Genomic DNA, 15,105 nt, shown 5'->3' with positions numbered 1-15,105 from the left:
TAAGGCCATTAGCCATTGTTAAACGTATGCAACTTGCCCACAGCAGATTCACATTTCACTCTTTAAAACTTGACACATACTCAGATACGCGTATTTATTCATAAACTCATTTGTGCATAGTTAATCATATATTAAAAACCCTAAAAAAATCAATACATATTCTGTATTGTAAAACAGATTTGAAACCTGAAAAAAACTATCAAAACTTTTGTGTTTCTTTTCTCTTAGCAGAATTTTTCTCACACCTCAGTACAGAAGTGGTTGTGTTTGGTACTCACTTCTAGTAGTTGCTTCATTCTCAGTCTCACATCACAGTTGACACACACAGGTTAACTTTAACCTATCTGCATATAATATGATGTTAAATTAAATTAGTGTGTCCAGTTGTTTGCCTATGTGCAATACATTTTTGACAATGAACATGTCATGTTGTATAATGCATGTTCACATGATGTTAAAAGAAAGTTTTGTTTCCACTATGGTGGGGAATTTTTAATGAGTTAAGTTTTGTTGACAAACTTATCGAAGCTTCTTCTCCAAGCTTACTTTATGGTTAACGTGAAATCCAGAGAAAAAACATCTCCATTCTTATAAACTGATCAACTGCAGAACTGCAAGCTAGAGGCTGTCAATGATTTGCATATATCGCATAATGCTTGTCTTAAACTCACGGAATCTTAACATATTGTAATGCTCACAATGCCGATAGCTGCTAGTGAGATAGCAAATAACTCAGTGGTGTAAATATTTGCAGCAGGTAATAGTGATGATGAATAATTATGAACAAGTGTTTGTGGAGGTTTACCCACTCCATTTTTGAGCTGTTTGTAAACAAAAGCTGTTACTGATAATTATCATGTACTGTCTGCTATAATGGATGAATAACTTCTGGAGAGTTCTCTAGAGGTGTTATTAAAGCTAAACCCATGCAGTACCGTGTGGATGGATTTACATCCACATTACTGAATGGATGGAACTGCATCCATTTATTCAGAATGAATGAATGGATGCAGTTTCATTCTCTTTCTTACAAATTTAGATTTTTTAGATTTTCTTTCGTAAGTATGTTAAGATTCATCTCTGTATTTGCCTGTATGCACACAATACTTCCATAATGCCCAAAATATTCATCTTATAAAATCTGTAGAGTTAAAGAGAAGCTTGTTGAATAAAAATCTGATCAAAGGTTGCTTTGATCTCTTTGTTGCTACATAAAGCTTATAGAATAATAGAAAATTGTACTGGAGTACAAGTAATAGAGTTGTAGCCAGTTTCTTTCAGAAGTATTTTGTTCTGAAGAAGTATGCTGTCAAACAAGTGTCCTTACTTGGTTCTTTTCTAAGAAGTTTGCATACTCCAGAAGTATGCTAGAAGTGTACTTGTCAAATAGTAGCTTAATGTCTCTTTCAGGAAACCTTCCCCTACATTGTAAGAACAATCATTTAATCCACCAGACTCATAGTCTAAAAGAAATACGAGGGATCCTGTAATTATACTTAAGAAGTAATGGTAACCATAGACAATTCAGTTTAGAGTCGTTTCTTAAGACCCTTTCATATATTTAAGTTAAACTTTAGTTTAATTCCTTAATGTATAGTTACTTTCATAGATTAAGAAGTTTAGATTTGATAATTATTTCTGTTATTTAAATTCCTTTTTTCTGTAGATTCAGGAATAATATATCAGTTTTTTAGAATAAAAATAATTTTTCATAGAAAATACATAAGAACTGTTAAGCCATCATTTTGACATTTTATATGTCCTATAACTTAGGTAATTTATAGAATTTTTCATTTTAAAAAAGCATGAAAACTGTAATAATAATAGTTTAATTTATATGTAAGTAAACAGCTTTAATAGTGTACTAAAAATTAGATTTAATTTAAAGGAAATTAAACTATAGTTTAGTCTCATAACTAGATTCTTAGTTCCTTGGTTCCTTATATATATATATATATATATATGTAACATCTTTAAAATATTATATAAAATTTTTCTGTATATATATATATATATACACAGAAAAATTTTATATATATGTATATATTATTTTATATACATACGTATATACATATATAAAGAAAAATTTTATCAAAAATCTTGTCTTGTTTAGAAATCACATATAAATTCAATTTAAGGAAAGTTAAAACGTAGTGTAGGAAGTGATTGGAAAGTTTTAAAATGGCTTATAATTTCAAAATGGTAGTATTTACAGGCTATTGTAATGGATTTCCTTCAAAGTAGTCTCTACTGACTGAACACATGAACTGAAATGGTTTTCCACTTTTAAAAGCATACCTGGAAATTTTATTTCTTAAGAGTGTTAAGAATGCTCTCTGTATTTGCCTGTATGCCTTCAATTGAGTCAAATCTGTTCCCTTTCAGCAAAAATTTCAATTTAGGAAACAGGTAGAAGTTGGCAGGGACTAAAACAGGGGAATTGGGGGATTATGGAAGCACAGGAATTTGGAATTTGGCCAAAACTTTCGTTATTTAGAATGTACAATGAGCCAGTACATTGTCATGGTGGATGACCCAATTCGTTTCTTGCCATAGCGCAGGCCTTTTTTTCTACACATTTTCGTACAAATGCTGAAGGACACTCTTATAGTATTCCTGGTTGACTGTCTAGCAGCAAATTTGTGATGCATGATTTTGCCCATAGAACATGACCATAAAATCAACGCAAACCACCAACATTATCTTCACATTCTTGTTGTGCTTTTTTCAGTTGTGGCAAACTTGTACCCTTCCACTGTAATGATTGTACCTTTTTTCTGGATCATACCAACAAACCCATGATTCATTGCCTGTAATTACCCTATTTAACAAATCTGGGTCAGTTTCAGCCCAATTAATCAGTTCTTGGGGCACTTTAAGTTGGTGTTGTTTCTGATGGTCTGATAACAATTTCAGAATGAATATGCAAAAACCGATGCATGTTCAGGTCCTCAGTTAAAATTGACTGAACCATGTAGTAACATAAATTCAGTTCATCAGTCATCTCCCTAATTGTAAGTCTATGGTGATAGCATACTAAACGACAAACTTTCACAATGTTTTTGTTGATTTTTGAAGTGAAAGGCCAGCCAGACTGGGGTCATTTTCGACTGATATGCAGCCATCTCTGAATCTGTTGAACCATATAAAAATATTTGATCAGCTCAGATATGTATCCCCAAAAACTGTTTTTAAGAGTTCATAAGCATCCAAAGCTGATTTTCCAGTTTTTGAAAAAAATTTGACATAACCTCATTATTCTGTTTTTCATCTATTTTGCAAAATCAGTAATCTGCTAGGAATCAAAAACCACCACCGGAATGCCACTCTACTGAACAAAGATATTGCAGTGATCTTTTAAGTACGTTTTAAGGACAAGATTCCCCTTCCACACCCGCAGGCAAACCTACTCTCTCCTATTGAGAAGTGGTGGCACCTGTCTTAAAACTTTCCTATTGCACCTTGATTTTATTGAAAATAAAGTTTTTTGTAGAAATCGCATCAGCAGAAATAGAGAGATTGACACATTGAATATAATAACGCATTTATTAGTACAGTGAACAAAGTCAATGTTATTGAAAAGTGGGTACATTTATCCAGTTTAGGTGATTATGAAAACACATGATTGAATGAACAAAGAATACTTGAAAGGAGAAGAAATTTCTGTTGGAAAAACATTTTTATGATACATCCTTATAGTGGGAAAACAGAAATCATGTTAAAGAATAATTTTTATATTGAGTATTTCACAGAGTATAAAATTGGTATAGGGATCTGTTAAAAATGAGAATGTTGATCAGTTTACGATTATTTCACAGTTTAACTCTTGATGTTCCTTAGAACTTATTAATAATAATAATACTGATATTTTATTTGTAGATTCTGGAAGTAGTATGTCTTCAAGACTAAGTCCATCCAGCTCAGGGTACAAGTCACAGTCTCAACGTTCTGATACTACAATGAGTGCCACTCCATCACCTACTGCCACCCCTCATCCTCATATCAACCAGGTAAATTTTTACTTAACATTTTGGACATCTGAGCATTTAAAACATACTTCTTTCTTGATACTGGTTATTTTTTACCTTTATATTAAAACTTTTTATATGCTTAGGCACATCAACAACTGATGAAAATGTGGAAAAAGTGAAAGAGATGATTATGAATGATCGCCGAATCACAATTAGAGAAGTTTCTGATGATGTTGGGATATCAGTTAGCTCGTGCAATGAAATTTTTTCAGATGTTTTGGGTATAAAATGTGTGACAGCAAAATTTGTTCCAAAATTATTGAATTTTGAACAAAAACAGTGGCGAATGGAAGTTGCTCAGGAGTTGCTAAATGAAGTCAGCAATGATGCAGAACTACTGAAACATGTCATAACAGGTGATGAAACATGGCTTTATGGATATGATGTCGAAACTAATTGTCCCAGTGGAGGCATGCTGGATCACCAAGACAGATAAAAGCTCGACAATTACAGTCGAATGTGAAGGTTATGCTCACTTTGTTCTTCGATTTAATGGCATAGTACATCATGAGTTCTTGTCACAAGGTCAAATAAGGAGTATTACCTACAAGTTCAACACTGTTTGTGTGAAGTAATCCGAAAAAATGCCTGGATTTGTGGCGAAACAATTCATGATTTTTGCACTATGATAATGTGCCTGCTCACACTTCATTGCTTTTTTGTTCATTTTTAGCCAAAAACAACACTATACCCCAACCGCCATATTCACCAGACATAACCTCGTGTGACTTTTTTCTATTCCCAAAAATAAAGAGAACCTTAAAGGGCCATCATTTTACAAGCATAGATGAGATTAAAAGTGAATAGCTGAAAGAGCTAAACACTATTCCAAAGATCGAGTTCTAGAAATGTTTCAGGGATTGGAAAAAGTGTATAATATCTAATGGGGACTATTTTAAAGGGGATATCATTAATGTAGACGAATAAATAAAATTCTTTCCAAAAAAAATAAAAATTCTCATTACTTTTTAACACCTCATATATTACTTGATGGCTAAGAAAATACTGTTTACTATAAGCACAATTAATAGTAAAGGGACTATTGTACTTTAAATAATGTCGTCCTTATGAAGATGCCATGTAATCTGGTAAAACAAGAAAGTACAGTAGTTCATAGCTAAATTGTTTATTATTAAAACTATATTATGTATACCACTTATAAGATATTTTTTGAATTAATGAGAAAACTAATCAAAAAATAAAATAATAAGCTTGAGATTGATAGTACAAAAATTATATGATTCAAAAAATGAAAAAGGCTAGGCTGTGAAATATCTGCAAATTTCCAAAAGAAGATTATTTCTCCTCCTAGATAAATAATAATATAATCATCTGCTTCTAAAGGCCCTTCAAAATTTGGATTATTGTTTTTGACATTTTATTTCTCTTCAAAATCTTCAATATAAATAAATAAATATATATATTTTTTTTTTTCTCAAAGATTCATGTGCCACAATATAACTGTTGACAAAACTGATTTGTTGCCATTGGACTCAGGATCACTATAGGTGTTCAAAAATGTTGTGTACAATTTTTACAGTTTTAAAATCGTAAATATTAAATCATTTTCAACATATAAAAGAAATTTATAATTCAACATAATACAATAAAAAAATACAATAATTTATATACACATAATATAATAAATATTACAAAATAAATTCACTAATATCAAGTGAATGGACTGCAAATAAATATAACCTACAAATTGCTAATAAAAAACACTTCCTAACATTCCATTTAATATTTACAAAAATGATCTGGTAGTTTGCTTTAAAAACTGCATGCTTCAAATTTGAATCAAACAAAAAAGAGTCAGTTTACACACGCAATTTTATACGTACTGACTTCTGTTACAAAATTAAACTTGCAGTCCAGTATCACCAGATCATTTGACTGATCTGATGCACTTCTATCCTCCATTTCTGCATTAATTGTTTATCACCAACATAATTGCTACATTAACAGTTTATTAACAATAATTAAGAATTCATTTAACAGAAAAATTTTTTTTTTACAGTATTTTTAAAACACGTCAGAGGAAGTGTTTAAAGTGTCGTCCTTCTGTCCTTATGCAGTATTTAACCACTGATAAATACAATTTTTACATTAAAGTTTTGTTCCAATTTATAAAATCAACTGAGTTCTCACTTTATAGCTTGAGGGATTGTTCAGGTCATTTGAATTTTTAAAAAATACCATGTCTTTGATAATGCCCTGGAATAAAAATCATAAGACATCAAATCATGTAAACATGGTGGCCATTCAGTTGTTCCTTGGCATCCTACCTCTTCAGGAAAAGTTTGAAAAGCATAATGAGAAGTTGCCCCACCTTTCTGCCAAACATTAGCAATGGCAAACATCTTAACAGAGATGTTTAATAGCTAAGCTGTAACAACTTGTAATATCTCGAAGATATGAATCTTCTGTTAACCCTTTTGTTGAAAAAATATGGTCTGAACACTCCTTTTTTATGGCCTCATATCAAACATGAACTTCAGATATATTAAGTTCCTTCTCATTAATTACACTAGGATTCTCATCAGAGTAATAAATACAATTATGATGGTCTACTAGGCTATTCAATTTGAAGTAGGTATTATCAGACCATATCACTGTTCTATAAAAATCTTCTTTGTAACATGTAATAAATTCATCACAATATTAAATTCTTTGTCAAATTCATCTTCACAAAGTGCATAAATAAACTTGGCTGGTTAACCCTTAAATTTTATTTCCTTTAGAATCTTCAGTATACTTGTTCTGGATACTTCCTGGCATTTTAGTTGACATTTGAGGGCTCTTTTCTAACATCTATGCAGCGAGTTATTTGTTTTATAAAGTGCAACTAGGGTTCAGCTTACCTGATCATGCAGCATGATCAGGTAAGCTGAAGTGCTTTCAGAATTTTCAAATTTTGAAGGTTAACCACAAAAAATACAATTTTTTTTATTTCTTGCTGAAATTTTTCTGATAACATCAAAGTTGTCGTTTTCATAATCAGTCTTTCTAATCAATTTCATCAAAACCATTTGCAGTTTATAAATTAGCTAATCAAATATAAATTGCTAATAAAAGATGAGTTATTTTTAATAGCTAAAACATCACTTAATGATTTAAAAATAAAGTATTATCATCAGTTATTATTAATAGCTTTGTTATCAGTTATAATGTAACAAGTAGATAGTATCATATGTTGTAAGCAATAATATGAAAAATAAACATCATTCTTGCGTATTTCTGTTAATTGCCATTAAAAAAAAAGAAGATCAATCTAAAATAACAGTACAAATGCTGGAGTAAGATATATACATCTTAATAATGTTTGTTAAGAACTAAGAAAATTATGAGGGCCTAAATGCAAAGATAATCTAGTCTGCTCATGGGAACCCACTGGGTTGGTCTAATAGTGAACGGGTCTTCCCAAATCAGCTGATTTGGAAGTCGAACGTTCCAGCATTCAAGTCCTAGTAAAGTCAGTTATTTTTACACGGATTTGAATACTAAATCATGGATACCGGCATTCTTTGGTGGTTGGGTTTCAATTAACCACACATCTCAGAAATGGTCAAACTGAGATTGTACAAGACTACACTTCATTTACACTCATACATATCATCCTCTGAAGTATTATCTGAACGGTAGTTACCAGAGGCTAAACAGGAAAAGGAAAGAAAGTCTGCTCATGAAAATTCTCAACATGTTTTATTTTAGATGACCATAGTCAAGTTTTTAGTACTAAATAGGTTTAGATTTAATTTTAATATTATATTTGTAATAATTGAATGTATGTATGGTATATACTAGAATATATTCACCAGTTACTGTCATATTAAAGCATAAGTATAGAAATGATAATTTTTGTATTTTTATAATCTTGTTAAAATAAAAATAGCTGTAAAAATTAATTATACTCTTTGAGCAGTCTTGAGAAAATTGCAGAAAATTTGTGTTCATATTGGATACCAATATTATTGAAGATTTATGCCTATGGAAAGCACAGGCTATTGTCAGAATGTTTCATTATAAATGTGTACAGTAAGTTATAGTTTGTAATAGTGGCTTACTGGTTAAAGTTGTGAAAAGTAACACTTATATTAGAGTATGTTTTGATGTTTCAGATATCTAGTCAGAGTGGGGACGGTGATCCAGATCCTAGTTCTGAGCCGACTGTTGTATGGGCAGTAACAAATATTGCCTCTGTACCCCCTGGCTCAGTTCTTATTAATCCTCAGGTATGTTGTAAATTGTGGCTTTAGGATCTCTTTATTTTAATCATAGGTTTTTCTTTTCTTTTTATTTTTTATCTTTAATTCATTGCTTTATCGTTAAATAATCAGTGTGTTTAAAAAATGTAATCGTTATGAAAAATTGAGAAAATTAATTTTTTGAATAAAGTTAATGAAATTATAATTCTGTTTAATGTTTAAACTGACAGCAGATATTATTTATTTAAATGATCTATCTTCTCAGTAGACCTGAATGTATAATTACATGTAAGACTTTTTATTTGAGTAGTTTTTTTTATTATTCAGAAGGATTTGGTTTTAACTGGTTAGAATTATTGTAATTTTAAGGCATTTTGAAAGATGCTGAGTATTTTAATGAATTTATCCATACCGGATTGGTTTCTTGTTTTTATCTTATTCAAATTTGAAGAGAAAGTATGGTAATGATGACTTTAACCTGATTTTTTAACACTGGATTTTAAAGTTATTTCTTGTGCGATCATAAATGAAAGTATGCACAAACTTGTTAAATTGAACTTTTGGTTAAAATAGATGGGACTGTGCTGTTTGTATAAAATTTCCTACACTGGTTTTAAGGAAAATATAATGAATATAAAACTCATTTGATGAAAACACTGAATCTTTCATTTAATTATTAAAAGTTAGAGTTTTGGGGCATTGCAATTTGATAATGGAGAGTAGGTAATTCATTTTCTGAAAATCATTTGTTTAATTTTCTGTAGATATCTCATCTTCAGTTTTTACTCACTGTACTGTTCTGCTTCAGTTTTTGTTGGCTTTTTCAAGTTTAAATATCTTTTAATCTTTTTATTTTAATGAGCAAGTCTGTGATTGTCTTTCTTTCGAAAACCAAAATGAGGTGTTACAGTTTATGGAATGAAAATTTAAAACATTTTTCAAATGGAAGAATTTTTTAAAAATCATCATTGGATTAAGGTCATGAAATTAAGTAGGATTGGAAGAAAAACTGAAAAGTAAGCGAAAACGGTGTAAAAATGGTGGCCAAAGACAATTTAGGCGATATAGGTTATTAGTTCATTGTTTTACTTTTAGTATATTCTGTTCAGTATTTTGTTTTATTTTCTTTTCATTTAGTTATTTTACCTATTATGACCTTGAATATGCATTTTTATCTGTATTTTAATGAGGAAGATGAAATGGATGTGGTGGTATGTGAATAAAATGTCAGAAGAATCGAACCCAAGAACATCTGATTAGAAGCCAGCAAGCTAACCAATATATCAATTGGCCGGCCAGTTGTAAGTTTTACTTTAATGTTTGTTTAAATAATCTGATAAAAAGTCAGTAAAGTCAAAAGTTTAATTATTATTATTACTCTAAATAAAAACTTTGTTAATGTTGAATTTTACTGATCTGAAATGACTGAGGTCCTTTTAAGTGTGGATTATTGGTGTGTATACTACATTTCAAAATACAACAGTATTACCTAATGCTTACTTAATATTACTGTCATTTGGTTCGCATACCATATTTGAAAAGGAACAATTCACAAAAAAGGAAGAAAATCTGAGAGACTTTTAATTTTATTAATAAGTTCTATTTCTTAATTTTTAAGAAATAGGTTAAACTCTTCTCAAACTTTTGCTGTCTTTATATTTAGGTTTTCATGATATAAGAATATAATCCCCAAATTTGTATTCCATTTTTGTCATAACTAATACAGATTTAATTTATGTTGCTTTAGTAGAAATTATTCTAGTAAATTAGAGACAGCCATATTTCCTAAACTTTTGGGCTTTATAATTTTAGTAGTGTTAATTTGAAAAACAAAAGTATTAAGACTTGATTACTTAAATAGAATTACATTTATGTATTTAAAAGAAAAGTGCAGTCATGAATTGCCTTATTTGTGGTTCCTCTTTAATTTAAACAAAAAACTTTCTATTAATCTGTATTTGTGAATATGTTTTTTTACAGACTGGGCAGCCATACACAAATTCTGATGGATCAATATACCATTTTGATCCTGAAAATCCACCCAAAGTTGAATCAGCACCTGGTAGTTCAGAAACTGTATTACTACCTCCTCAGCAACCATCGCCTACACCTCCACCGCCACCACCACCACCACCACCACCACCACCACCTCCACCACCACCTCCACCTCCCCCACCTACATCAACGGCATCGACTTCATGTTCTTCACAAGTGATGGTATCTCAACAGCCTCCTGTCAAACGTGAAGGTAGTTCAAACACACTTAATTTTATTGTAAGGGGGTGCTTGTACCAAGCACATTCAAGTTCATATTCTTTACGTTGATCATAACTATTAATGTTTGTGATTAATTAATTAGTATGGAAATTAGTAGTATGGAATAGTATTTTGGAAATCTCAGGATATCTATGGAGATATTTTGAATTAGGGCTGACAGCCAGTATCCTTTGTTCAGGTAGTGAATGTGAGGTATAGCTTATTATTTTTCTGAATTTTCACACAGGAATGTGTTTTTTAAATTTGAATCCAGTTGTGGTTCTGCCTGTTAAATTGGATCATGGTTAACATAAGGCTATCCAAGGACTAGATCTTGTTTAAAGTGTAATTGGTCCCAAACTGTTAACCTCTTACACTGGAAGGTAAGGAATAGACATTTTTACAATTCTGATATTTTATCTTAATAGTGCATATGAATTAGATGATGTTTAACATTTAGTTCTAAAAAGTATTGAAGTGATTTTTAGCTGTAAAAAGGTAAATAAATAAGAAAAATATAAAAGATGTGACCTTGTGCTCTTTAAGGGATTAAAATTGTCCACTGTAAATTTTTTGTGGTCATTATTTTCCACCTTATATTGTATTCTACTAATAATGCTAGTACATATCTTTGGAATATTCTGTGTGGTAAAACACACAATATGTTTCTCATACCAATATATCATGTTACTTGCACTACAGCCTAGAAAATTATCTTTACAAAAAATATACATAAATATATAAACAAAAATACAAAATGATGAACCACCAGATCACATTTGAACAAGATGATTTAATTAAAAACATATTTTTTTTTTTTTTTTTGTCTTCAGTCATTTGACTGGTTTGATGCAGCTCTCCAAGATTCCCTATCTAGTGCTAGTCGTTTCATTTCAGTATAAAAACATAATAAAATTAAAATCTAATAGTTGGCAATAATAACAATAGAACAAAAAAAATTCTACATTTTAAAGATTACATCATTCCAGTGCTGGACAACAAAATTTGCTATGTGTTCATAATACTATTTAAATTTTTTTTTAAACGCAGAACAATCTAAAATAACAAATTTTTAAAAGAATTGTATCTAATGTAATTATAGAATTCAATATCAATTCAGTATCAACTGAAGTTGTGGGATCCTGTAAAAATCAATTATTAGAAATTAATATGGTAAGTTTAACTTATATAATTATTGTTTTGGTGGTTGTTTATGTTTCATATAATATTAAATATATATTTGTGCGTATATATATATATATATATATATATTTTTTTTTTTTTTTTGTTGTATAAACTGTGTCTCATGGTCTTAGAACTGTGTCATATATTTTTGTATATGTTTTCATCTCTGTCCCAAGTTTTTAATAAACTCCACCTTCTTTTTACATCAGAGTGACTAACCAAGAATTAAATAAGATCTATTTTTGATATATAAATTTTACTTAATATAGATTAAAACTGTAGAAAACTAATGTATGCATGTGTCATAGCAAGTGTATTATTATAATATAATGATACATATTTGGAAATGTTTCTTAACTTTTTTTATTTGTATATTTTTTTTACTGATGTCTTCTTTCTTTTTTTTTTATTTCAGAATATGGAACTACAACTAGTCATATACCTCCTTTACCTTCATCTAGTCATAATAATAATAATAATACTAATAATAATAATAGTATTAATAATAATAACAATAATAGTAATAATAGTAATCCTACTAGAGAGACTGAAAAGTTGACATCTCATCCAAGTAAGTAATCTTTAATTGCAAATCTTTTATTTCTGTATTGTTTTGATTTTTTTTTAGATATTAGTTGATAATGATAAAACTTATTTTTCCGTCTAAAAAACTTGCTGAGAAATCCCTTCTTCAGGCTGTCTCAAGCCAAGTTAGAGCAGCCTGTGTGACTGTAAGTGTTGGCCACCTACCTTATGTCTCAACATGCATTAGTTACAATTCTTTGCTTACTCTTGTTATGAAAACTTTATATTATACTTTTAAAAATAATGTGTACCATCCTAATCTGGTTGATTTGATGAACAAAGTGTTTTTACCATATCATTTGGCCAATTTTTAATCGGTGGGTCGAAACCGACCCACCAGGTTGGTTTCGTGGTGAACGTGTCTTCCCAAATTAGCCAATTTGGAAGTCAAGAGTTCCAGTGTTCCAAGTCCTAATGAAGTCAGTTATTTTTATATGGATTTGAATACTAGATGGTGGATACCGGTGTTCTTTGATGGTTGGGTTTCAGTTAACCACATCTCAGGAATGGTCAAACAGAGATTGTACAATACTACACTTCATTTATACTCATATATTTCATCCTCTGAAGTATTATCTGAATGGTAATTACCGGAGGCTAAATAGGAAAAAGAAAGAAAGGTCACCTGAAGCCACTGGGGTATGGGATCTGGCGCAAACAAATTATAAAAGTTGTTTATGCAATGATAAAGTTTTTGTTTTTTAATTGGATGGAGAAGTGATTAGTCAACCTTAAGGTGTTAAAAGGAGGTGATCAGAGTCAACCTTTCCACCTCATCTAGGTTGTTTCATTTTAACTTGAGACAACTTGTAAACTTTTATGAATTGTGTAACATTCTGGAAAAATTTCCATTTGTGTATACACAATATTAGTTAGTGTCATGTCAAGTAAATTATACAGTCTGATTTAATTGTTTACATTTTTCAGTCTTCTTTTGCCAATATTGTGTGCTGACATTGTATTGCATATAATGTTTTTAAATTTAAAAAAATTGTGGTTACATTATTTCTGGCACCTTTTTTTTTCTAAATTTTAAAGTATTTGTAGTAAGTAATGATTCTGCCCCTAGATATGATATCACTGGAGTTCTTAGCAGGGCTGTTTTTTCCTCTGTAAAGTTCATTTAGTTTGATAAAAAAGGTACAGTATTTTGGAAGTGTGTTACTCATCCCACTAAAATAGTTGAGCTGCTTTTTTTTTATAGTAGAGATAATTTATTTCTCAGATTGAATTATTTAGTAAATGTAGTTCATAAGTTTAAATTGGTATTATCTGTGAAATAAATAAAAATTGAAATTTTAAGCTTCTAAACTTAAAAGTGTAATCATGATAAATGTTAAATGATTATTATCTTAAGTATTTTCCTAGTAAAATTAATTCTCCTTATAATTTTTTTTTCATGCATTTATATTAGAGAGAATTTTTTTAAAACTTTTTAAATTATTTAAAACATTGTTACAGGTTGAGAATACAAAAGCTCTTAGCAAGTTGTTTATTTATCAATCTTTAAATTAAAATACTAAGATTGAAACTCTATAATAAATATTGTCTTTTTTTTTACAGTGCCCCATTCCCAGCAGCCGGCAACAATATTACCAACACAGCCACCACAACCTCCCCCTCCAGTGCCTGTAGCCGCACCAGTTCCAGTGCCTCCATTACCTGCACCTCCTCCACCCACACACCCATCTGCCCCCATACCATATACACATCCTCATTATCCTCCTCCTGCTCCCATGTATCCATATCCTGCTGCACCGTCATACAATTTAGTACTTCAACCAGCTGATAGTCAAATGCCAGCCAGTCAGCAGCCTCCAACATTGATGTACACACCAGCAGCTCCAGCAGCTACTCCTTATGAACACAGGATTCCTATAGCTGTTAGTAAATATATTTATTGTAAAGTTTTGTAGTTGCCGAATGATTGATTAGAATTGCTGATATTGGTTTTAATTTTATTTTAAAAGCGGTATCAATCGCTAAATGTAATTAACCAGTATTAAATGTGATCAGCATGTGTATATACCTATATCTAGTGAACTCTGCATCATTTAGCTATTGTCATCTACAGGCGTTTGTTTATTAAACATCAGTTCAGTGATTGGTATTTTACACTTAAGTTACCTATAACTTAAGTTATATAGGGTATTACTTCTTATGATACCTGGTATCGAAGAAAAATCAAATTTTTAGGAGACATAATTTACCTATTGTGAAAGACTTGAATTTGAATATAGTTAAAATCTTTGTTTATATTTTTTAATTTCTTAGATAAAATATTAACCGATTTTTTTCTATAAGAGTTACATATTGTATGATTCATTAATTTTTATAATGTTTGTCTTCTTATTAAAGAACTATGGTCAAATTTTACTAATAAGCAGCTGATCTAGGATTAAGAGCTTCAATATGTCTTTTAAAAATGTATAAACTTGTCCATAAATTTGGTATGGAAACAAAAACTAACCTGATCATTTTAATTGTGTAGCAGTCATAACTATTTGTTTTCTGCTTCATGTGTCAATACATACTGTAGTTGTTAACCATTATATGCTGATAGCCTGCAGTCACCAATCCACACTTTCATACATATGTCATGTTCATATTAGAATTGCTGATCGTTTTTTCAGTTTACAGTGTAATTCTATTTGTTAGTAAGTATAAGATTTATAATTGAGTCTTTTTCATAGGAGACACCAGAATTAAGTTACAATATGATGGGATTGAATCTGGCAGATGGAACAGGAGCTCGTAATGCAGGAGCAGCAAGTGTGGATAGCAGAACTGGAGCTCCACTTGTCTATTGGCCACACCAGTTACCACAAGTTCAGGTAATT

The 15,105-nt window shown here is 30.4% G+C and overlaps 1 protein-coding gene across 10 annotated transcripts in view; it reads left to right on the top strand.

Moving 5' to 3' along the window:
• Nucleotides 1-15,105, top strand: part of LOC142323550 (uncharacterized) — a 316,556-nt gene that overhangs the window by 219,460 nt on the left and 81,991 nt on the right. For all 10 annotated transcript variants that reach the window (XR_012756124.1, XR_012756123.1, XM_075363336.1 and 7 more), the window contains 6 exons: nt 3,880-4,010; nt 8,153-8,266; nt 10,220-10,487; nt 12,096-12,251; nt 13,829-14,148; nt 14,959-15,099. Coding sequence is in view for 8 of the 10 variants with exons in the window: in XM_075363336.1 (XP_075219451.1) it covers nt 3,880-4,010; nt 8,153-8,266; nt 10,220-10,487; nt 12,096-12,251; nt 13,829-14,148; nt 14,959-15,099 (1,130 nt within the window). In the remaining 2 variants the exon portion in view is untranslated. The remainder of the gene's footprint in view (nt 1-3,879; nt 4,011-8,152; nt 8,267-10,219; nt 10,488-12,095; nt 12,252-13,828; nt 14,149-14,958; nt 15,100-15,105) is intronic.

This window comes from Lycorma delicatula, chromosome 4 (assembly GCF_047948215.1).
Source record: "Lycorma delicatula isolate Av1 chromosome 4, ASM4794821v1, whole genome shotgun sequence".
NCBI classification, from domain to species: Eukaryota; Metazoa; Arthropoda; class Insecta; order Hemiptera; family Fulgoridae; genus Lycorma; species Lycorma delicatula.
This window is presented reverse-complemented; position numbering and strand designations above follow the sequence as displayed.